General features: G+C 37.1%; 1 protein-coding gene across 2 annotated transcripts in view; it reads right to left on the minus strand.

Annotated features, from left to right (window-relative positions):
* TMEFF2 (transmembrane protein with EGF like and two follistatin like domains 2) overlaps window positions 1–25,858 on the minus strand; it is a 235,524-nt gene extending 209,666 nt beyond the window's left edge. The window contains exons 1-4 of one of the 2 annotated variants that reach the window (XM_024563859.3): window positions 25,280–25,858; window positions 22,819–22,928; window positions 14,575–14,704; window positions 9,717–9,743 (exon numbers count right to left, since the gene is read on the minus strand). In XM_024563859.3, coding sequence (XP_024419627.1) covers window positions 9,717–9,743; window positions 14,575–14,704; window positions 22,819–22,928; window positions 25,280–25,451 — 439 coding nt within the window. In that variant the 5' untranslated portion in view covers window positions 25,452–25,858. The remainder of the gene's footprint in view (window positions 1–9,716; window positions 9,744–14,574; window positions 14,705–22,818; window positions 22,929–25,279) is intronic. The other variant, XM_045198529.3, reaches the window with a different exon arrangement.
* Between the last annotated feature and the right edge of the window lie 364 nt (window positions 25,859–26,222).

The raw sequence follows: 26,222 nt of genomic DNA on the forward strand, positions 1-26,222 counted from the left end.
GTGGGTAACAGGGGAAGGAAGTGGGTCAAGTCATGTACAAAGGACCCATGGATAAGGACAATTGGGTGGGGATTGTCTTGGGAATGTGGATTGGACAGGGCAGGGGAGAGCTACGGCGGGGGGGGGACAATTGGGACAACTGTGACTCGACAACAATAAAAAAAATGGCATTTCCTCTAAAATCTCTATGGTGTCACATGGAGGCTCCATGTTTCTCCCCCATGTACCATCGTGTGTTTCACAAAGTAAAAGCTGAAGCTAACAGAGTTTTACTCTTATCCCATTAAATTAAGAAACTTCCTACATGTAAAGAACTAGTATTCAGGGTTTTATTTTCTAAGTAATATTCTTTGATGACTGAAGTACATTTTATGTGCGGTAATCATTGTAATTCCTTGAAAACTCAGAAAAAGAAGATGGGCTTTTCCCCCTAGTTCACTGTCAAAATAAAGGAAGGCAGCAAATGGATTTTCAAATGATTCTATTCTCTGGCCAAGTCATTTGGTATTTTAATAAGTAATTTGGATATAGAATAAAGTAGTCACATTGGGTAAAAATACCTACAAACTAACTAACCAAAATCCTAAAATAACTTCATTTTTTTCCTTTGCATACCACTCTTAGGAGAATGAGGTAAATCACAAGTGACTTACTAGTATCATGAACTTCAAAAATAAAGACTGTCTTTTATTGTAAAAATGATGGGCAGCCATTGTTGGGTTGCAAGCAGCTAAATGATATGCTCTAGTAAGTATTTCATACAAATCACTCTGACTGTGCAAGTAAGAAAAAAATTAGGGCAAGACTAGAAGTAGAGAGGCCAGGTAGGAAGCCCTTTTTCAGTGGTATACCAGAGATGACTAGGGATTGACACAGGGAATGGGTGGAGGGTCTGCAGATAGAGATCTAAGACCTATTCATAACAGAAAATCCCTGGAGTGAGCTGATTTATAAGATTGCACTGGCTTGATAACTGTGCCTCACTCATTTCAAAGCAGAGCTTGGCATAAGGAGGCTCTCTCTTTGTGAGAGGCGAAGGGAGATTCCGGAATCAAGGCCTGAACATTGTTAGACAGCACGGACCGCAAAGCGGTGGGAGCAAGAGTGCCAGGATACAGCCGTTTAATATTATCCCACTATTTAAAATGCAGTATAATAGCTCTACTATGAATTCCCCCTCTTCTCTAAATTGCCAGCTGTGTTTTGCTTTCATTATATTTAAAAATAACACCCACTTTCAAAGATAACCACATTCAAGCTGCTATTATGGTCGTCCCTTGAGTAACTGGGTAAAATCTTCAACATTGTAACCTCTTCAATCTTCAAGGATTACATCTCAAACTGCATCTTAAAGCTCAAAGGGTTCGGGAAAGATGACACTATATAGCTCAGCATATCTTTTCACCAAGTTCCCACCACTATCACTTAAATCAATGTGTCAGAAATTTTACTTGCCAAAGGTCATGTTTTTCTATTAGTGCTACAGTCTCTAGGGAGGGCCGTCAGCATATCTGAACTGACTGTTGCCCTAATTCAATGCTTACAAGATCATCAGGATTTCTTAATTTAGCTAGGACCAGAGAGGAGTGGAGAACATCAATTTTGTATAGATGTCATCATCAAAATGGGCTCTCTCTTTAACTGATTCCACTCATAATGATCATTCTATTTGTGGTCTTCACCAAGAGAAGCTAATGTTGGAAGAGCCACCCAGTTAGCCAAAACATAGCATTGAGGAGTGAGAAAAGCTGCTGGAAAATGAGAGAAAATGGAGGAAAGATTAGGTTTGTAAGAAATATTATTTAATTAGGAATGGATCCAGTTTAAATGATCCATCTGCAGAACAGGTTCCTGGAAGCATCAGCCCAACCTTATTTAAAATCGAGTTCATTCCCATTTTATTCTTCTGAGAGAGAGAGCCACACAGAATACAAAGCTGAAAGATTTTTCAGAACAAGTTTATTAACTGATTATAACTGGAATAATTCTTTTGGTTTGACTCATTGAGCCAGGATGCTACTATTATTTAAACATATTGTTTTCCATTTATTCCCAGATTTTTTTTAAATCCCAAAGCTATAACAAGTGTATAATTTACAAGAGAAAATGAAATTGCTCTTTGTTAAGTACACATTGAAAATCATATGCTACAATATGGGTTTGTATATTTAGTACAGTAAAAAAGCTATATTTTCAAATCCAAATTTGAAACAAATTAAATACAATTTGGCATGCTTAACAGCATACAGAGAGATTCCTACGTATCAAATACTGTCTGGAAACAAGTGAAATTTTCCACTCACTTGTAATTATTGAAACAGGAGAAGGACATCTTAAATACATCCCCACATACGGAAAACCCATAAGAGAAAATAATGGACCTGACTACAGTGAAACCTAGGGTATGGATTCAGTAAGGAATTATAGACAATGTCCCTCTTATGGGTGGCAGACTGACATACGTAAGATGACAAGGAATACTACAGAGAATATACCATAAGCTCCTGAACATCAATGGCAATCTGACAAAAGAAACTTTCTCTGTTATTCCCGCTTTCTTCATTACCTAACACAGTGTGTTCTCAACACAGAGGTCAGAGTGATCTTGTAATATCATCAGGCAGATCACGGCAGGCTCCTTGGCTCCAGACCCTGGGTGGCTCCAGCTCACTCACAGAAGGAGCCAAACCTGTGCTGGAGGGTCTGAAAGGACATCCTCACATCCCACCCTCATTCTGAGAACCCTCTTACACTAGTCTCATTAACATCCCTAATCTTCTTGGAGTACCCCAGTTATGCACCTGCTTCAAAGGTTTTGCAGTCCTGGAATGTCTTTCCCTTGCTTGTCTGAAAAGCTTGCTCCTTCATTTCTTCCTCATCTCTGTCCAGGCCTTCCTGAGCAGCCAAAACTAGAAACCCCACCCTCTCCTTCCTGTATCCCACTTTTCCCCTCCTACATAGCACTCATTACCATCTGATTGTCTAGTTTTTCCTTCTTATTTCTTTACTGTTTGGGTCACTTCACAAGAAATAAGCTCTACCAGGGCAGGGATTTTGCTCGTTTTGGTCCTTCTTTTAAATTTCACAGAATGCAGAGGATGCCAGGAAGCAATGTCCACATTTCCTCTTGTTAGCTTCTGAGAGTGGTACACACAGACACCTCACTGCCGCGACCCTCTCCAGGTCCAGTCTGCAGCTAAAGACAGCCACCTGCCCAAGGTAACGCTCCCTTTTTGCAGTTACCAACATCAGTGATGGGGTATAAAGGCCCAGCCTCATCATCTCAATTCAGCATAACTCAGAGGGACCACCCCAAGTTGAGAGTTCCAGGTGGGTCTGCTGTGACTCTTTCTAGCCATACCAGTTCAACTTTCTTTCTGCCCAATCCTATTGTCTTTCCTTCCACAGGTGCTGATTCTGAGCATACCACTCAATAAACTTCAAATGCACAAATCTCAACCTCAGAGTCTGCACCCTGGGAAACCCTGCCAGGATTGTAGGTGAGGAAGCTAAAAACAGAGAGTCTAAATAACCTGTCCATGGTCACCCTGCTAGTAAGTGGTGGAGCCAGGATCAAACCCACAGAGTTCAGCTCTAGAACCTGTTTTTAACCACTATTTTTTTTGCCCCTAAACACTTAACCATAATCTTTTCCCTTAATAATTTAAAGTACATTAAATACTTTAGAGCAAATACTTACAAAAGAAAGGGAATGAGGTTATGCATGGCGGATGTAGTGGTAATGACTGTAAGAGAATCGATAGCAATCATCATGTGCTATATTAACTTAAGAGTTAACACAGGGAGCATGCTAACTTAGATAACAGACAACAACAAAAACCTACAGGGGTTTGAGTTCCATGTTGAATAGCACAGATGATTTCAGAAACAAAACTGAGAATGGGAAGGGAGTAAGGAGATGGGATAATAAAATCTCATGATTGTTGATAGAGTTTATCATTTATATAAACCACAGATTATAGGGTCTAGTTATTACAAGAAAGCTATTACAAGAAGTGGGGTAATCTTGTAGACTATAGTTTCCTTCCTTCTTGAAGATCAAGGACTGGCTTAGTTTCCATATACACTGCTGCTGGGTCTGTGGGTGAGAGGCTCATCCTTTCTCATCATCTTCCACACACTCAGAGGCTATTATTGTGATTAACTAAGTGACTGTTATAAGAGTGCTTCTTATAAAACATAGAATGTTTAAAAAATAATTACACATGAGCATTTGCATCCTTCCAGACTTACTGAGTTCATGCTCTCCTATCAAGCAGAACTGTAATAAAATCTTCCTGCCCCTGCTGTAAAAGACTCTCTCTCTAAAAATCTCAAACGCTCTGAGAAAAACTTCACAATGATCAGACCCTAATGGAAATTCTTCCTTGTAAGTATACTGAGTCCCTCATATTGTGAATCCTTCCTGTATCCTCTCTTTTGGTTTTCTATGGAAGTAATATGCCTACTTTTGCAGTTTTAAGAATAATTATTTGCTGTTTTAAAAATTTTAACATCATTTCTTGTCTACTTAAAAAATAAGTAGACAAGAAATCTGCTATCAACACTGTAATTTCACTTCTTTACATGGTGCAGAGCTAGCTGTCTCCATTAAATACTGAGAACTGTAATTGTATTCATAGATTTCTTCTTCTTATGTAAAGCATTGATACTTTACACCATGAATGGTAAAAATCACTAATTAAAAGAGTCAAACTTCTAATTAAGCTCTTCAGAGAAATTATACAATCAGAGTAACTGGGACTAAAGGTAATATAAATTCTTTTAATTTCATTTTTAATTTTTTGGAGTTCAAAGTTCTTTACATTATTAAAATCATCTTTCCTGTAAGAAGATATTATTCTCTTTTGCTGATAAAATAAATGAATTCCAGGTGAGACTGCGAGTAAAAATGAAACAGGCATCCTTCAAGCCCATTAAAGTCTTGAACACAAATCTCCCAATTGGAAGTCCAAAGCCATGTCTGTCAGCACACAAGTGTATCTCTTTTCCTAGACTTGGTTTTAAAACCTGTATGGATGATTCAGACAAAAGTTTGTAGCATCCATTTCATATTCCCAAACAATCTTCTCTGGAAATTCAGAAAGTGATCACTGTTATACTGGAAGAAAAGTGATTTTTATTTTTAAGATGGTAGCCATATGGGAAAACAGTATAGCTATGTTGATACAGAGGTTCTTTCTCCTCCCTTTTTATTTTCCATTATTCTCACTTTGTTTCTCTCCTTCTGTTTTGTTTTTGTAGTTTTCCAATTTCATTATCCATTGCATGTTCCCCATTTTTTCTACCCGTATTTCATTACTGTTGTGATATTTTACTTTGAGGTAAAGAGAAGCAAAATGGATTCCAACCTATGGAAAGCTGCGATAAGATTTCAGTTGAGGCTTAGATGGTTACAAACCCATCCTCAGGCAGAACAGCAGCCCTAAGTTGTGGAAGAGAAAAACAGGGCTAGTTTCTGCTTGTCTCCCCATGGACTACCCTAGAAGCATCTCAGACCTTGCATAAGCGGTAGAATTTCTTTACTGCATCAGTATTTCAGCTGAAGCTGCTAACAATTCACGCCTGTCAGACTTGGCTGTAATGTGAACCCGGTGGAGAAAATACACGGTGAAGCACACAGTGTTTGCCAGAACTTGACCATGACAATAAGGTTAAGAAGGTACGAGGTGAGGTCAGGAAGGGAAATGAATATGGCAACATGGAACAAAAAAGTGACTTAGCCTTACATAAGTATATTTTATGAAATGAATGTTCAGTTGTTATTTATAATATATTTAACATTTTACTTCCCTAGAGAATTGCTTCTCTTTTGATAATTAGAATCAGAACCATAATATTTCTCATTGTGTGCTAAGAGGAGAATTCACATATAATCTCTTTGAGTGTGAAGAACTGACAAACTCATCTTTAACAGCACCAGAAATCCTGTCACAGTATCCAGGTTTTATGAGGCATGTTCAATCAACTGGATTCTTGAATATCATCAAATCCACATCAGAAACATAAGGAATTAAAAAAAAATGATTTTCAAGTTTTCAAACTTTATGAAATACTGTTTTTACAACCCACAAAATCACTAATGGCAGTCGAAGGTCCACAGTTTGCTGCAGTGCAAACACTGCTTGTTGTATCTAAGATGTATGTGAAGGAAATATCTCCATTATAAACATCTGAGTAATATATAAACCGAAACTACACGGGACACTTTTGTGTTAAATAAAGGCGCATCATAATTGGTTTTCTGCACCAAAGTTACCATAACAACAATTCCTGGATGACTAAAATAAAAACCAGTCTTTCTTTTTACAAATAATGGGCATAAATTTAATATCAGATATGTCTATTTATGTACATATATGAAATTAATCTGTAAGAGAATTATCTTAAAATTATATAATTATGTAAGTTGTATAAATAAGCCTATTGCTTCATTTACCTTACAAAATACAAATATACCCATTTCTCTATGCCATGTCTCTTGGACACATTTTATTTTAGACATTATAGAACTCCCCATATGATGATATTAAGTTTTAATTGTGGATTCCTCCAGACTTACAGCAATATAGTATATTTATCATTGTTTTAATAGTTAAAATATCATTTTCATTTTACTGGGTTTATATTTTGTTTTTAGAAATCGAATTTATCAAAAGTCTAATCAATTCAGAAATAGTTTTAAAAGAGAATAATGAAAAATATGCATAGACTTGTCTTTATGACTGAAGGCTGTGAGAGAAAAGCAAGGGTTAAAAAGTATCCCTTTACCACCCACACGCCCATAGACTTTGCCGGGAGGCTCCTTTCATACTTTTTTCTCACCGCACTGTGTGTTACTTAGGGAAGTCTGTAGGTGGATAAGATGTTATTACCCCTCCCACACACACACTTTTTTGTATTTACAGCATTAAATTTCTCTCTCACGATATATATATAAACACACACACACACACACACACACACACACACAAGAAACACTAACCCTTTCCAACTACTTCCTGAAATTTTTGAAATTTGGTCCACACATTATCACGCATTACCTTTCTATAGAATGCATATATAGTTGTAGTTTAGGCTGAATTTTTCAACTTCCAGTACATTCAAAAAGGTTATTTGCTGTAGACAGTTGCATTTCTAACTAAACATTTCTGTTTGAAAACAGAATTCCATAAACAACGTGTCTTAGGTTCAAAACTAATAATATAAAATAATTCTTTGTATTGGTGAGTTTTCCTAAGTGCTTAAAGAGGACACAGTCACTGGAATAGGAAGAGCTAAGACTTTTATGCAGCGTTTGTTTCTTTTCACTCCACAAATTACTTAGATGAATGAATGCCGTTGTAGATCATGTTGGAGACACAGTAAACATGTTTTACCTAAATAAAGTTTGCCTTTCAAATTGTTTCATCTGAATAAATAGATTGACAGATTTTAAAACCTCCTATAATGTACACTAACAAGTTAATATAAATTTTATGAAACCATTATATTGCTTTTATATTGTAGTAAAAATGTTCCCTCAAAGGCAGTAAATGACTGTTAACTCTTAAGCAAATAAATTAAACTTAAATTATTTTTTAAATAATCAGATCTAATCTTCATTGCTAATGTAATATTCATTTATCTAAAAAGTAAAGAAAAATCTAAAAAAAGTAAAAATTGATATATTTTAAAGTGATTGGATTTGGAGGTTTAATGATATCATTTATGACAGTCACATATATAAGTGTTTTGCAAATAAATTTGATTCCTTCATTTTTCAGATCAATACACTCACTTGGGAATTATATTAACTTTTGTTAGAATAAATGAAAAGTACAATCATTAACCATAGAAAGTGCTTGCAAAGATGCCCCAATTATTACTTAAATACACATTATTGAGAATACATTCTATAGAGGTCATTTAGAAAAATCACTAGCTAGACTTGTTGGATTAACCAATCCCAGGTAATTCAATCACTTCTGGGTAATTCAAAGGAAACTGGTTCTGACTCCTCTGAAACCTTGGAAACAGGAACTCTGTCATAATACAAAGGCAAGTCCATCTTCTGTATACAAGAAGTAATGAGTCAAATATGTTTTATATACAATCCAATGGATATGTGAAGTGGAATTGTGCAGGTCTTTCTAACCTAGGTTTTCAGGTTCAAGTTATTAAGTTTTTTGGCATCTTGTAATACAGGAAAAAAATTAAGAAATTAAATCCATTAGTTTTTTAGAGCAAAGTAATACAATTTTTTAAAAAGTAATTCAGAAAAAATAAAACTGTTGAGTCTCTTATTTAAAAAAATAGTTAATATCACTAGGAGTAAATATTCACTAACACAACTTTCAGAACAATTTTTTAAAAAACATATGCATAAAGGTGAAATTTTGTTTGACTTCACTTAGAAAAACATTTTGGGAAATTCACGATGAAGAGTCAAACCATAAATAAAATCTTGTCAGTAGGTGCATCAGATCAAATTCTAAAAGTTTCTGACTCTCCTATTTTATACACTTATTAAACACAATGAGAAATAAGCCAGGCAGTGAAAGACAAATGTCATATGATCTCACCTACAAGGGGAACCTAATCAACAAAACAAACAAGCGGAAAAAATATAACCAGAGACATGGGAATAAAGAATGAACTGACAGTAACCAGAGGGGAGAAGGGAGGGAGATAAGAGGGGAGAGAAGGGGAAGGGTTGTTAAGGAACATGGACAAAGGGCCCATGGACAAAGACAACTGGGGAGGCTAGGACTGCATGTGGCAGGTGGGGGGTGGGTAGGTGGGGGAGAGTAATGGAGGAAAACGGGGACAACTGTAATCACACAATAAAAAATAAAAACAAATTTAAAAACACACAATGAAATAATGAAAACATATATGTATCTTATTTTAGTAAAAAAATACAAATTAATTTAATCAAAGAAGTAAAGATACCATCTAATTTTCATTGGTCTAAGTTTTTTTCCTGATTTTAAATTTTTATTTCATTTTTGATTTTAGAGAGAGGGGAAGAGAAGGAGAGAAACATACAGGTGAAAGAGAAACATCAGTTGTTGACGGCCTTCTGTATGCACCTCAACTGGGGACTGAACCTGCAAGCCGGGCATGTGCCCTTACTGGAAATCCAACCAGCAACCTTTGGGTTTGCTGAATAATGTCCAACCAACTGAGCCACACTGGCTGGGCCACTGCTCTAAATTTTGTTTAGCTTTTTCACTGTCTTTTAATAAGCTCAATCTCCTTCAGTTTCAAATTTTAATTTAATAATTAAGACCCTCTTTATAAGATAGTTATATATGTGTTAATATTAATACCTGGTAATTGACAGCAATACTGTAAAAAAGATATTTAAATGGCTTCCTCATGAGTTATTTTTGCCCTGTCAAATGAGCTCGAAGTCTTCTGTTGGAAAGTTTTGACATGCATATCTAGTTCAAAGATAATTCAGACACGAACAAATAAACAATGAAGATTAGTTGGAGACAGAATTCTTGAGTGTAATTCATAAATATATCAAATAATTTGCATGGTACATACATTGACTTCACCAAGAGAATAATAGTTTTTTTGTTTCCTCCTTTCCTGAAATGTGACTTGTGAATTCCTCTCAGATATCTATAATGACAAGCACATAAGCAAATGTCTACAAAACCTCCACATGCAAGTCCTTAAATATATAAAAAGGCATCTCCTACCTCCATCTCCAGATCCGGATCCTGCATCTGGGAGAGAAAAATAAACAACTTTGTTTTCGCTTGAAAAACATCTTCAAAAATACTTATGCCTCTTCTTAGTTCATGTTTACTTTCTTCAATAAGATCGCAATAAAATTGAGAAAATTATGCATATTTAGTCTGAAAATGTGTATTCACATCAATCTAATTTAACTTCTATAGCATAACTTATAATCTAAATTTTCTATTACTTATATGCTTAAACTTTATGAAAGAAAGGATTCTTAGCTTTAAAATAATTCCTAAACTTCACTATGTAAAGTCTCACATGTTTATTTTAATGACAAATTTGATGCTATTAACAAACAAATTGAAAATGAGATGCTTATAGTAATCAATGACATTTAGACATTAAACAGTCTAAGACATAGCAAATAAAGTCATAATTAAGATTAATATTATAGATCAATCACATATGCACAAAGAAAAATACTTCAAAAATAAATATCTTTTTATATAATTGTTAATATGTTTCCAAATACCACAATTGTGGATGAGTCTATCTGACACCAAGAGCATCTTTTGTTTTTGAACTCAGTAGAAGAGTGAGATTAACTTTGCCTTTGGCTTAAAATTGAATATACCTTAGGTGATGCTAGCAATAAAAAAAATCCCTTCTGCATACTTCTTTCTCTGTTTCTTCTCATCTCTCTCTCCTACATCATTACAACTGGTCAGAGTTGTCTACTTTTGAGAACTCAGTTCCTGGCAACACTCAATTTTCTTATTGGAGTCAATGCCATTGAGTTTCCATGTGCTTCCACCTGTTAAATGTAGACGACATCTTCTTTCTACTTCCCTATTCTTTCCATTCAAAGTACATTTGGTCATGTATTTTTGATGTTACTACTGGGAAATAAGACTAATACTGGTATTCTCTGCCTGATATGCCCTCACTTACCATTGAAATCTTAACCAGAGTTTAAGAACTGTATCAAATGCCACTTCTATAAATTTACATTTGATGTTTTAGTCCAATTAAAATAAAACATTATTTCTGCTTGTTTGATAGCATGACACTGTCCTAAGAGGCACAGAGCAGAAAATCCACAGAAGGCTGACACATGTGAAAGTATAGTTGCCTCCCTGATAGCCCCCCTTGTTAGGTTAGGCATTAGCACTTCCATGAAAGAGCAGTAGTTTGAATTGTCAGCCTTGGTGGAAACTCATAGTAACTAAATTCACAGGGTCTAACACTGTATAAAATCAGAATACCAAGTCTTTAACTAACTGCTAGTGTGACTAAGACTTGTGTCTCTGGGCCACAATATCCTTTCCTTAAAGACAAGCTAGTTGGTAAAACAATTCATAATAAAAATCTTTCCTGGTAAGTACAGAAAAAAAGATTTTAATCATATGCTCTGACTATTTAATGACAGTAGATCAAGAAAGCTGATGCATTCATTTTTATGGTAGAATAGTCTTGTTAACTGAACGGATAATCATAAGTCATGGCCCTATCACTTTGGAGAGGACAATGTTTGAATGGTCAATGTGTATCCAGTCTCCTTTTAGTATACCGTCACGGCTAAAATTTTAACTGTTTTATTTGAATGAATTTGAAAGTTAATTCAGTATCACTTATAATAATCAAGGACTAATAACAGGTTATACTAGTATAGCACTAATACATTCTATCTGCGTTTTAGTTAAATGTGTATAGTTTCTTATTCTCTTGTCGCTAAGATAGTAAACTTCTTTACATCAAGGTCCATGCTTGTTCAGCTTCCTATACTTACATGCATATAAGAGGAAATGCATAAAAGCTTAAGGATTCCAAGTTATAATCTTCAGGACGTTACTCATTGGATGGCATAAGAAATGTCATTCAACCTTCCTACTAAGCTTATTCAGTCTATTGAATGGCTATAATAATGTGTATTCCATTTGGGCTATTTTGAGGATTACTACACAATAGCATTTCTAAAATCCTTATCACTGTGTCTGGAACATAATAATTAAAAATTTGAATGAGAATCTTGCCTGTTCATCTATAGGTTTTCTAATAAATGCATACTGCTGGGGAAAATCAAGAAAATAGCAGTAGAAATTTGGCTTGTATTTCCCATGTATGTTTCCAAAAACTCATGCAGTATGGTTCTTCAGACAATTTGCATTTGATTTGACACATATTGTGTATTTAGAAAAGAAAGGAGGAGTAGACTTTTTTAAATAGTTACTTAAGCTCATAGCATCACTATGAAATAGTGATGGAAAGCTTTAATGATTTGTCTACTATGAGATGGGTCATCTTGACAAGCAAGAGATAAGTAGTCCACTAAAACTTATTAGGGAGACAGAAACACCTAAGGAAAGAGGTCATGTGGTTGGACTTGAATCTGGGCTCCCGGTCAATGCATTTCTTATAAGGTAGAGAAGTAAAATTGACAATGAGGCCATTGACCAGACTTCCCAATAGAAAACCACTTTCTAGACAAAAAAAAAAAATGATGTTTAAGTTCAATGAAATACAGTGTGGGCAAAGTAGGTTTGCAGTTGTCTGTATAATTAATACAATAGCTTTATTGAATCTGTGTTTTGCATACTCCCGATTGTAAACCTATTTTTGCCTACCCCTATATAATAAAGTTATATTTTTTACTGTCTTTTATTCCTAGAGGTCACAACTTGCCACCCCCACTCAATGTCAAACAGCATTTCAAGTAAATGGCAAATGTATGAAGAAAAAAATAAGAATCTCTTTTAGATCAAAAGTCAGAACTCCAATTTACTTATAGTCACACTGGGTTAATCAAAGTTACTTTAGTCCCTCCGTCATTATTGAGATCAAAAATCTTTTTGATTTACCAGTCAATGGAAGACGCATGCAACAAAACCGGCTTACTAATTAAATCTTGAAGAAATCTAAGTCTGTGAATGCGCTAGAGCTGGATTACTCAGTTGTGACTGAATTTTCCACTTGGTTAAGCATTTATTTCTATAGTGTAACCAAAACATTAGGGACTAGAAGGGAAAGATTTGAATAAACCAGAAGAGTGCAACTGCATATGTTGACAAGAACTCTGAGGCTGGTGAGAGATTGTGCTACTAAACGCTGTTAGCCATGATCGTAACTTCATGACTGTGTATTATGAGGGCTGTCCCGTGATTCTCATTTGGCTATTGTCAGAGACAGATACCCTACACGATCTTGAATAAGCAAATCCTTTCCTTAGTACTCTCCGCTATTTGCCTACATCATTCCTCCTTTCTGGGAGTCAGAGCTTTATTTTTGTTTTTGTTTTTTCCTATCCCATTTGTCCTAAAGTCTCATTTTCCACTTTTTGTTCAGTAGATATGGTACATTGGTTTTTCATAATCTGCCTGCTCTTTGCCTTTCTTTCTAGTTCCCCCATCGTTACTCCGAGAGCAGCATGCTGGCCCTCCTCCTTTTCTACAGATGAAGATGGTCCAGAGCTCTCACTTGTTGCTGTCACTTTCACTCATTACCTCTCGGTCACAAGCCAACAGCAATGATCTGCTTGCTCGGGCAAGTAAGAAGTGGAGCTCCACCAGTCCAGTTTGCCTCCCAATCACCCTCCCAAAAGGACATTTGCATTGTGAGGCAAAGAATCACGTAGATGAAAAAACTACTTAAAAACTAAAACCAAAACTAGACAGCTTGCATAACTGTCCATGAGGAATGATGCTTTTCTGTTCCCCTAATTCTTAGAAACTTTGGTAGTTTGCAGTACAATTTAGAACATTATCAATTACTAATCATCAATAGGCTTAAGATAATCTTTTAGGGAATGGGACTTTCTCTTTGCTCATTTATCACCTTACCCTCGCCAGCACACACATAACTTTTCACATAATTCCTTAGAATAGAAATACTTGTTATCTAAGAGGTAATTTTTAGTAAAATAGACTTTCCTGGGCACTATTCTATATTTCTATTTTTGATGTCTAATATTATTGTTATTTTTCCTGAACATGCTTATATCATCCAACTCTTTAGAATCCATGACATTCCAGAAAGATACATATTTGCCATTAAGGATAACCATCATGGGACACTAAAATTTCTTTAATATATGTGATTTCAAAGTCTCAAGGCTACTTGAAAACTCAGTGTCATTTTAAAGCACTACTTCATCACGTTAGGCTCTGTTCCTCTTGTTTGTTTTTCTTCTTTCCTGTAATGCTGTTCATCTCTGACCACCACTGTACACAAAAGGAAAACCTGAAAAGCTAGAGAGCATATAAACTCACTCTTCCTCCTTACTTTCTGTGTAGTATTTTTTTGCACATGATAACTACAAAGCTTTGTGGAATCCCAGGCTGACTGTGTCAGAAATGACAGGGGTCATAGAAGTAATGTCCACCATTAATACAGCTTTCAAAATAATCTATGAAATGGCAGGAAAAGCATTTTGTGGAGCTGCTATGGTTAGCCACATCTTAACTTCCAAACCCAAATCTGCAAAGCTACCCTCCGGCAGACAATGCTGTTGTTTAAAACAAACAAAGAAACAAGAAAATGTGTTCATGCATAGAAAAGTTTCTATACATTTGACACCTGGGTGCTCAATTTAGGTTTATAATTATATTATTCAATTGCCTTCACTTCATTAAATAACATATATATTAAAATCTACCAATATCCTTATGGTAGATTTTCTCTTTCTTTGAGAAGTGATTTGAAATGCAAAAAGACATAGAATAAGAGTAATGCATACTTTGTATGAAGGAATAAGAGGCTTGCCTAGCCAATATATAGTCTGAATTATTTATCTCAAGATAACAGAAAAAGCAAGAGACATAATTTTTGGATTTAGAATTCATTCAGCAGGCCGAAGGAGGATCACATACATACCTGTGGCACATGATCCTTCAGACATCACAAGTATCTCACTCTGCTGTTTGCAGGCAGCCTGCCGCAGGTAACACTCATTCTGGTAGCTCTCCCCATTGGAGCCACACACAGGCACGTAGTCATTGTTGCACTGAGAAACACACAGAAATAATCCTATGGTTAGTACTGGAGTCCGCGGGCCTCTGACTTCTTGAACAAAAATAATCATTTACAATAGAAAGCTCTTGTCTTCCTTTTCAGTGATCCTCATTGTATCCAATAAGTATTTGACCTTGTAAGGGAATCATGCAAAGAAACACAAAAGCAATGTCAAGTCAGCCAACCAGTCATTTAATTCAGATAGGAAAAAAAAAAAGCTGCTAAATTGATCGGGCAATTCCAACAAAGTGATCACAGAAGCAATACTAAAAAAAGATACCAACAAATATATCAATATTATTTAATACTCTTTTTGGAAAAAATAAAACATGCTACAATATTAAAGCTTTTCAAAAATAGGCAATGTCCATGTTTGGAGATCAAAAATGTATAACTGAAATGCCAGAGAATTGTTACCCTTTAGCATGTTTTTTCTCTGTTGGATTTTAATCTTTATTTCTAAGTATTTGGATAAGACATTTGGATTACTACTCAATTTTCATTGTATCATTATATCATGGGATAACGATGTAGATACAGTACAGAGAGAAATAGACTGAAATACAGGAAAAAATTCAACAACTACTATAAACTTCACTGACTATTCAAAAGTATGACTATCAATATATTTCACAAAGAGAAAAGTTCACTTTAAAAACAGTCATTGCATAAAAGTACACATTTTACAATGGAAAATAGGCAACCTACAGGGCATACTCCTCATAGTACAGTCACAACCTAAGGCATTAGAGACACCTGGCTGAGTCTGGCACCTGCTAACTGTGCCAGAGATGTGATTACCTCGTGCTTACTACCACACATTGCTTCACTGACTAGTTATAACCCAAACAGTGACAGAGACGATTATTTGTAAATACCCGTGCCAGAAACCGAGTAAAGCAAACCATACATACACATGTATGTGAGAACGCTTTGCTGTCTTCTGCATCTTATTAAAATATTTGGATATTTAATGTGTCATAAATGCATAATACTTTGTATTAAACCAATGGTCTAGTGCAATGGCTAGAAAAGTTTTAATATACATGATAATAAACCTAAAGTTCTATCATAAGTCAAATTCAACTCAGGGATTTATCCTGAGGTTTATATTGTACTCTATTGCCTAACAATATCTGTACTTTCTCCTCCCCAGTCAACCATCTTGCTCTTTGCCTTCATGTAATATAGGATTAATCATCCTAATAATTTCAAGTAGTATAAGCCAATGTTCTCTGAAATGCAAGTCACTTTAGGTGCTTTACTTTGTATTAATTAATGAAAAACTTAAATACAATGTTTTACTAGCAGTGATATATTTTTCTGTCACTAGTAAATCCAAATTCTATGACACTAATATTATGATCACCATAATTGCTAGCAAGGTGATTTAGATACTAAATCATATTCATTTAAATATTATTATAGTATGATTTAAAATTTTAAAATAAGATGTATTTTATAAATCCTCTTTATTTCAACAGTTTCTAACTCAGACATTCTGGAAGCCCTCTGTACAACAATTCCTTTCTACAGTTACACTGCTGGCTCCCAGACTCAGTCCGTCTACATGATTATATTTTAAACACACAGTTTTGATTGGAACTTTTTGCTGATGAGGATCTATAATTCAATAGCAATTCACTTCTGACCAGGTGATACATGTGTAGGCATAGCTTTCCATATGTTTTCCAAATATATATGCTTATATCTGAAAACTGACCAACTGAAGGATTGGACATCTTCATCATTACTGAAGAAAACAGGCAATAGCAAAATGTCAATGAAGAGCTGAATTTTCCAAGAGCAGTGCTAAGGAGACAACGCCACGTAAATGGTCAGAACCATGGCCAGGTGGTTGGATGGGGTGCTTGACAAAGGTGGTGTGTTCATGACCAGAGACAGGAGAATACAAGGGAGATTTATGAGAACTCGCTAACACTACGATGGTATCTGGGCACATGGAGGGGAGACTATACAGAAGTAGACAGCTGGCAACATGATATTCAGTAGACTTGCAAACCCTTTCAGTAGACAGAAGAGAGTCCTAATCAGTGCAGAGGACTGGACTACTTAGCTTCTTATGCTGGGTTCCTAGCATTCTTGTCATGGTTATCTTTTAATCTCTATTCCCAATTTTGGTTGCAATACTTTGTGTGTTGATTATTGGCATCCACATTTTCTTCTCTCTGATTCCAAGAATTGCCCTGTTTATCATTCTCATCTATTTCTGCAGATTACTCAGATGTAGTGAGTGGACTGGAAGTGAGGTGTGGGAGGTATTTATTATCTCTGTCAAGTGCTAGTACATAATGCTGATGTGCATCTTAAAATATGAAATAAATGGATAAAATACTCATATGTCACTTCTGAAGGATGGAGCAAGCCAAATGTGAGCAATGCTAAAAACAGAGCTACTAAGTTCCAAGCACAAGCCAACAGGGAGATTTGTAAGGAGCTGAAAAGAGTTCAACTGTAGATTATCAGCAAGATGGTTTTTGCCCTTTAGTACCATGACTTGCACTCATCAATATGAGTAACACAGAGGAAGCATACCCTGCCAGGGGTGTCCAACCTTTTTGCATCTCTGGGCCACACTGGAAGAACAAGAGTTGTCTTGGGCCACACATTTAAATGCATTGCGACATGTAATCACAAAAAAAAATCTCATAATGTTTCAAGTAAATTAAAACATTGTGACTTTGTGTTGGGCTGCATTCATGGCCACCCTGGGCCACACGGAGCCTGCGGGGCTGCAGGTTGGACACGCCTGTAACAATTAAGTCTCAGGAGCAGAAACCTAGTCCCAGGTTTTCCCACTTCTCTCACTGCCTTGGTGTAGGATTGTGTGTATATTACTCACCAATTAAATGTTTAACAAGTTTATAGCTCAGTTCCCCCAGGGGATTAGAAGAGTTGTGTTTTTAAAACACTTTGCAATATTCATTTATAAAAAGAAATAAAAATGATTTGCCTCTCATGATATATATTTTAACTAGTAGAGTCGCCACCATCTAAAATCGACACTAAAACATGCATGTCTACAATTAGAAAAATAAAGGAAAACAGGATAACCCTAGTATAAAAATAGGCTAACTACTACATTAAAATGTGTCAAGTTGTTGGAAATAGTTTCTAGTGGTAACCATGATGCTGCTCAGTTTCAGATGAAGGGACATATTCAGATGTTAAGTGACTTGCGAAAGGCTACATAGTTGGCTGGTAAGAGAAAAAACAAGATTCAGGCCCAGATGGTTAGGCCCATAAATGTATGTGTTGTACAAACTTCCTCTCAGGGAAAAAGTGATTCTATTTTTTGTAAGATGTTTTAAAATCTTAAATTTACTTTACAAATATGTGTTTTTTAGAATGATTTTGTTCCAAAATGCCCACATTGCTTAAGAAAACAGCTCCATGCCATACTGGTCGATGCAATGACTTGATACTCTAGAATATATGGAATTCATTTTGCTACAAATTACCAAAAAATTTATGTGAGAAGTTTTTCATATGATTTATACTTGTTTGGTCAATAAGAATTTTATTTAGCTGAGATTTCAGCATCCAGAAACTATGCATAACTTATATTTTATATATTGTCTACACCTTCCACACAGTCTGGCATGTAGAAGGTTCTCTACAGATGTTAAGTGAATTCTGTTATATTCCTACTTGTCAAAGGTTTAGGGATAATGACTTAGAATACGGTATGTTTCCTGCTCAAAAGAGAACAAGATAAAAAACCTGCATATCTCCCAATCCTTTGATCATTCCATAGGTCTCTTTTATTTCTCTGTTACTACATTTCCTTATATGGAAACATTTTTATGGTTTTAAGAGTGGGCAGTTCTGTGACTAGGGGCAAAGGGACTCTGTGACTTCCGAGACTAGAGACTAGGTCATTACAGGATACAGCTTCTACCTGGCTCTTCCTGTCTCTCAGGATGCCTGCCTGAAACCCAGCCACTGTGCTGTGAGGAAGCCCAAACTAGCCCACACAGTTAGATCCCATGGAAAAGGACCAAAGTTCCCAGCTGACAGTCAGACATAAGAGTGAGAACTCTGAGATAAGTATAGAACCAAACCTCTGAGCTCCCTGCCTCACCTAGGTTAATGCCAGAGGGAGCAGAGGTGAGCTGATACCATTAAGCCATGTCCAATTGCAAATTCTTGAACAAAATAGTGTTCACTGTTTTGTGTCACTAATTCTGGAAAATTTGTTAGGTGAAGTCTTAGTAAGTAGGAAAATTGCAGATCTAAAGCATGGCTTATTAAATAGGTTTTCAGGAACAACTACAAAGGACACATGGATAAAACCAAGGGGTGGGGGTGGAAGCAAGGGAGGGAGGTGGGTTTGGCTGGGGTGGGGGAGCGTGGTGGAGGGTAAATGCAGACAACTGTAATTGAACAACAATAAAATAATTAAAAATATGTTTAATATTTGAAACAATTAATATGCATAAGGCTTCATCATATTTTAAAATTATAATGTGATAATTGATACTTATTTGGCCAGTGCAATATATGAAAAACTATATGCCTTCTTTTCTTCCCTCCGTCCTTCCTTCCTTCTTTCTTTCTTTCCTCCTTTCATCCATCTTCCCATTTATCCATCTCTACATCCATCCATCCATCCATCTGTTCATTCATCCACCCACCAACTGTTTCTAAATCTTCATACCCACAAATGATTTACCAGATTGACCAGCACACCATTTGCTATATAGATAGGAATGTAGGATACATGAAGCTGAAGCCCATTTCTGAAACTCATATCATCACCTAAGAATTAGTTGAACTACTTTTGATATTAAAAGTTCTCCACAATAAATTTGTACTTTTGTAGTTGCTACTGATGTTTTTATTTGCATATATCATGTCCTGGAAAAAAAATAGATTTGGTGTCAAAGGATTTCAATTCTTGCTTTAGGATCACCACTCAGTGGTAAGTTATTTGTATTTATGGGCCTTAACTTCCTCATCTTTAATAAGAGAAAATAACTATTTCACTCAGTTTGAGAAATAAATGCGATCCAGCAGTCCCTCCTTATCCATGGCGTCAGTTACCTGCAGTTAACACCAGTTCAAAAATATGAAATTGAAAATTCTCAAAATAAACAATTCATTACTTCTAAGTTGTGTGCTTTTCTGAATAGTGTGATAAAATCTCAGGCCAACCCACTCCATCCCACTGCGATGTGAATCACCCCTCTGCCCAGTGTGTCCACGCCGTACACGCTCCCTGCCCCTTAGTCACTTATTAGTTGTCCTGGTTATCAGATCAACTGTGGAGGTACCACGGTGCCTGTGTCCAAATCACTCTTATTTTCCTTAATAATGACCCCAAAGTTCAAGAGCAGTGGTGTTGGCAATTCAGAGATGACAAAGAGAGGCCATAAAGTGCTTTCTTTAAGTGGAAGGGTGAATACAGCAGAGTAAGATATTTTGTGTGTGAAAGAAAACAGATTAACATAATCTGTATTTATTGTTGTTAATCCCTTACTGTGCCTCATTTATAAATCAAACTGTCATAGGTATGTATATGTAGGAAAAGGCATAGTAATGTATAGGGTTTAGTATTATCACTAGTTCCAGTCCCATGAGGATATGAGGGTCTACTGTAATATGTTTGAAAGGTAGAATACATTTATTTTAAATCATCTAAAAGAGGTGAAGGCAACTACATGTTCACTTTAGTGCTTCAACAATAATCCAAATTGGAAAACATTATAGGTTATAAAGACACACGCCCATTTATCTTTGACATTTCTCTCTCAGCCAAAAAGATCATAGTTGTATCTTATTTAAATGAAAGAATTATGACCTCATGTCTTTCAGAATAGCACAAAGAAAAATAGATTTTCAGAACATCTCTCTTTTCATCGGATACTGGGAACTAAAAAACAGCAACAAATTCATTGAAAAGTATTGGAAAGGACTGACTCAGGATACTCCTGACCAAAACCAGCTTATCTGTTATTTTCAGTATGACTTGTACATTTTCTTTGATCATCAACTTGATTCAGCCACTCTAGATTCGTGGTTTCTGCAGAGTCTAATTTTTCCTCTACAGAAATGTTTATTTTTCTCCTGACACACTGACAACAATTGTAAAGCACAAGCTAATAGCAGCAGTAATCTAGTAACAAACTTAAAATGTTACAGGCATTAGGAAAAGAAAATTTACATTTTAGTTTCTGATTTAAACTTGCAGTCATTACCGCCCCCCCCCCAACTACTCCACTCAACAATGATTTAACTTAATGACAAATTTAACTGGTTGACCAATGCATGAAAAACACGAATACATTTGTTGATAAAAGTTTTTTGGTAAAATTTTACCAAAATCCTTTGTGGAACCTGAAAACTGAGTACCATTTCTTTAATAAGAAAATTATAAATTTCCTTTCAGTAGCATGCATCCACTTAGAATTTTGTGAACTCTTTTTTTTTTCTTTGTGAAATCTTGTTAGAATTATGGCTTCCCATTTGAGAAATATTCTTCTTGATCCATTTTACACTGTTTATGAGCTCACTTCTTATGTCCACCCTTGGTTATGAAAATAAGAGAAATTTATAGGAATCTCACATTGAAAGCAGAAGAAATCCACAAAATCCTGTAGGCCATTAATTAATGAATCACCCAACTGCATTTTTCCCTTAGTTAACATTTGGGGAAAGAATGAATTGGAGAGTTCTCATGCTCTCTCTCTCTCTCGTGCAGTTTCTCATGCAGTTCATTGAAAGACCATAATTACATTGTCAGTGTAGCTGGAGGCCTTACAGGTTGGTGCCACATGCATATTAAATATGCAAGTATATGTTTGTAACACTATGGAATTGTCTAAAATATTACAGTATGGTCATAGCAATACTTACCCACCAGGAGGTAGTGTGCTTTACAAGTATCAGTTTTACTGCTTTTTTTAGAAAGAAAAAAAATACTGTCCAAGAAGCTTTTAGATTATCTATAAGCCAAAGTATATTTAATTGTAAATTTTCTTAACTCTCTCATAGAAAGATTGAATTTGATCTAAAATACTTAAACTTCATCAATAATCTAAATATTATACATAATAAATATTTAAACCTGAATTTGATTTTAATGTTTTTATTTGCTCTATATCCTTTCAATTTTTTTTTTAGTTTTGCTTACAATCTTGGAAGAGTTTCTGCTGATCCCACGTAGTTTGTTTATGCACAGAGAACTCATGTGTATGTAAAGTAATTCACTAGCACTCAGAGGTGAATATGACATTAGTATTACATTGATGATATTTGAAGGTATATATGATTATGTAAACATTTTGAGAGAAATGAAGTTTGTAATTTACATGATAGAAAACATTTGTTAGATGATGACTATAATAATGACAGTGAGTTCTATTTTTTAATAGTTACTAATAATCTAGTTTTGATGGTAACATTGCTATAGTCTCTCTCTCTCTCTCTCTCTCTCTCTCTCTCTTTATTTTTATTTATTTTTTAACATGAGCCAAAGTACATCTTTCTCATGTTCACGAAATCACTTGTGGCTATTTGTGCTCTTTTGGATTTCTGGGAGATTCAGTTTTAATTGAATATGGCACCTATGGAGCATTGACACATATGAACAAACTCCATGATTTCTAAAACTTGCACAGTAGTTTTGAAGTCACATCAAGAAGGAGTTCATTGAAAAACTTAACCAGATTGCCAAGATAATAAAACCCAAGACCGTTAAAAGAGAAAAATATGATCAAAAGATGATAGTCCCAACCAAAACCAGCAAAACTACAAATCCACGCTTCTTATCCACTGGTTGTTGACTATTACCTTCAGTATTTGGCTTATAAAATGCATGCTAAAAGAATCACAGAAACATAACTTTCCTTTGACAACCCAAACCTTTGTGCCTCTATGGCATTTATGACTGTGGCATATGCACTTCTCCCCAAAAACTATGTCTTCTTGACATCAGCTGGCTCTCTCACCAGCACTTTGCTTGGTGCCAGCTTTCCTCTTAGCTTGCATAGCTATAAATTGCCAAGTGATGGGTTATAAAGGGAGATCCTTGCTTTGTAGTCTCCTTAACGAATTAGAAGGTGCAAATACCAGACTTCTTACCTTGAACTGACAGACGCAAGTCACAGTGTCTCCAATTCTTAAACATTCCCCATCAAATTTACAGGTGTTGGTATCACAGAGGAAGAGATCATTTTCTCTGTCATCATAACCTCAAATTTAAAGAAAATATCCCAGTCATTTAAAAATGTTATAGACTTTAAGAAAAAAATAGTGATATCTTGAAACTTTAAAAGAATTAACCAAAAATTTAATTCTGACAACCACATATGTATTGCAAGGTCATTCTACTGATAATCTAAAAAAAATCTTGTTAAGTAATCAGTATTTGTTTTTCTTCAGCAGTTCCTTTCAAGTCAATTCTCTCTTAATATCCTTTTTTGGTTTGTTTGTTTGATAGTGCTATTTTACTTTAGCTTGGCAATGCTGAATGAATGAATGTTCAATGTTTGCTTCCTTATTTTTTTTCAAGTGGACTATAGTTTATGACCCCCACTCTCCACATTTTATTTAAAAAACTGGTGATAGTCCCTGAGGGCCTTTTTACCATTTCTGTATCTTTAATCATTCTTTTGCTTTATAGCCTGAAACAACCTCTTATCTGGAATTTCTCCAGACAAAGAGGAAACAAAGCCCCAATAATAAAGATAAACAGGCACAGTGTTTTCTGTGATGGTCTGTCTGGCTCAAATGAAGATTGATCACCTCTAAGGTAACAGGGGTGGGGGAGGTGGGGGTGCCAGGTTCTTGACAGTCAGCCTGGAAAACCAGTTCATTCTCTTTAGTTTCTGCAGACCCCTTTAAGATAAGATAGACTAATAGTGAATTTCTTCACTGCCAACCTCAATTTCACATTTAAGTTAGTTATTTCCTAAAACAATACTACAGTTAGGGATGAAGCAAACTCGTCATGTGGACTACAAAGCTATCAACATTTCAAATAATAGATTTTACAGGTTGTTTAATGTTCCTCTGATAAAGTACTTGAAAAGTGATTAGGCACCTGCTAAGTGGAAATTTGTCTTTCTTGAATAACATAATGCACATGTGAACCACAAGTAAGTTAAAACATGTTGAGTTTTATAAAAATGCCAAATTTAGAAATTGTTAAAAACAGAACAAAGGCAATCTATTGACCCAAATCTAATTGGGTTGCAAAACTTAACTTGTATTTAAAAAGCACAAATTACAATGATGTACAAATTTTTTCCTCACGGAATTTATATCACTAACAACCCAGGACTACATATTCTTTCATCCTGTAAGTTACAGTTGGTTATTACGTTTTCTCCAAAGTTACATACACTTCTCACATTCATCCTTTGAAAGCTGCTTTATTTACAGCCAGATTTAACTACAGAAGGATCACATTTAGAGAAGATGAAAAATCACATACACAGTAGCTAAAACTAGAACATATCACACCTAGGGAACAATACCAACGCGTGTTAATGGAGTTGAAAATGCCAGTGAAATCACACCACAACCCCTCCTGGTATACTAAGGGCTGTCATACTGAAACGTGAAGCCAGCTCAGAGTGCAGCAACTTCCATCCGCGGGCCCTATTTCATTCGGAGGTTTCAGCAAAGCCAAGCCTGCCAAGCTCTGGCGTTCAGACTCTGAAGAGACCCAAGCGAGAAGGAAGAGCGCCTGATTCACTCCTAGGAAGTCTGCTCAGAAATGGAGGAGTCAGCGCCCAAGGGGTCGGTTCGGTTCTCCGCGTGGTTGCCTGTGAGCCTGGCTGGCCTTGGTCATGCCCACCCCGTCCTGGGAGACCTAGGAATGACTGTTTTTCAACTTCCCTCCACCATCTAGGAGCTTTCGGAGGCAAGAGAGAGGCATCTGTGGGCTGCCAAAACAATGTCTTTTGCAGCCAAGGAGAGAGAGGGAGGGAGGTGAGGGGGGAGAGGGGGGGGGGGAGAGAGAGAGAGAGAGAGAGAGAGAGAGAGAGAGAGAGAGAGACACGGAGATTGGGATTGAATCTTGTGAAACCAAGCTCCTTTAGAATCTGCGTGACCCGGACTAGTGCACTTTTGCCAGGAACCAATGTTTCCCCTGCAGTCACCATTCGATTTATTGCTTTTTTGGTCGTTCTTTCTCATAAAGTTATCTCTAGCTCATTCTAGCTAGACTTTTTTCTTTAATGATGCTAAAGATTCTGTTTTAGTGTTTCCGCAAGGATTGATGCTCTTTTCAGTGAGTCTACAAAGCCATCCCGTTTAATATTTCTTAAAATCTTCGCCATTCTAATTTAAGTGCAAGGATGCAAAGATTCCTACACCTGCACTTTCTGCTCATCCCAGGCCCCTCCCGCACCCACTCCTTCCCCAGCGGCCTGGAACAGTTCTCTGTGCTCCTTCGGGTGGTGGTCAGTCGTCTCTGGGGTTTGGGGCAGTAGGAGTTGAGGGGCTAGGGAGACGCGCTGGGGTAAGCCAGTCTGTGGTGGAAACGCGCGTTTTCTCTGCGGGGTTAAGGGTTCTGAGGCTCGGGTTCTGGACTTACCAGAGCAGTTCCAGCCGGTAGGTGTTTGGCAGTCACTTAAGGAGGTAGGGAAAGCCGCAAGCTTCACCGGGCGGGCTACAATGAGTAGCATGATGGGCAGCAGCAGCAGCCAGCAGAAGCCCTCGCAAAGTGTCCAGCTGCTGCACTGCCGCGGGGACTCCCACAGCACCATGACTAGTTCGCGCAACTCTGCAGCAGCAAACGGCTTCCGAAGAACACGCTATTGTTGGGGCCCGGCAGCGGGCTACTGAGCATCCCGCGGACGGCGGCAGCAGAAGCAGTGGCGGTGGCAGTGGCACCTGACGGCGAAACAGCAGCCAAACCCGCGCATGATCTCGAGAGTTTCAGCAACATCCAGTGACCCGGCTCAGCTCCAGCAGCGAGAGGGTCTTCCGCTGAGAAGCTACGCCGGAGACCTGGGAACCTCCTGCCATAAAAAAGGGCTCTGGGAAGCCGGGGGAGCAGGAGACCAGAGTCCAGGGACAGAGGACAGGAGCCCTAGGAGGCAGGGTGGAGGAAAAGTCAAAACGCCCCGCAGCCAAGCAGCCGCCTCTTGCGTTCTGCTGCCCGCATCCCTCTGGCGTTTGGGAAGCAGCAGGTCCTTAGCCCGCCCGGGATCACGTGGGAAGAGGCAGAGGGCCGCTGATTGGCGGAGCGGGATGCAGGTCCCGGGAGGGAGGGGTCGGCAAGGAGGTGCAAGGAGGAGGGGACGGCGGATGCCACAGATGGGCTAGCTCGCCAGGCGCTGGCCCGAGTGGGGCTACGGAGGGTGGGAGTGGGGGTGGGGGTGGGGGGCTCAAGTAAAAAGCTCAAGCTTCTGGGTGGGCTAATCCCACACCTGTATAGTATACCACCTGCCCTTTCACTCCCGAGAGTGGGCTCCGCTGTAGCGCCCCACTTTCGTGCAGGAACCCCGGCTGCGTCCGGGTGGCATCTTTCGGAG

The sequence above is a fragment of the Desmodus rotundus genome, chromosome 2 (genome assembly GCF_022682495.2).
Source record: "Desmodus rotundus isolate HL8 chromosome 2, HLdesRot8A.1, whole genome shotgun sequence".
NCBI classification, from domain to species: domain Eukaryota; kingdom Metazoa; phylum Chordata; class Mammalia; order Chiroptera; family Phyllostomidae; genus Desmodus; species Desmodus rotundus.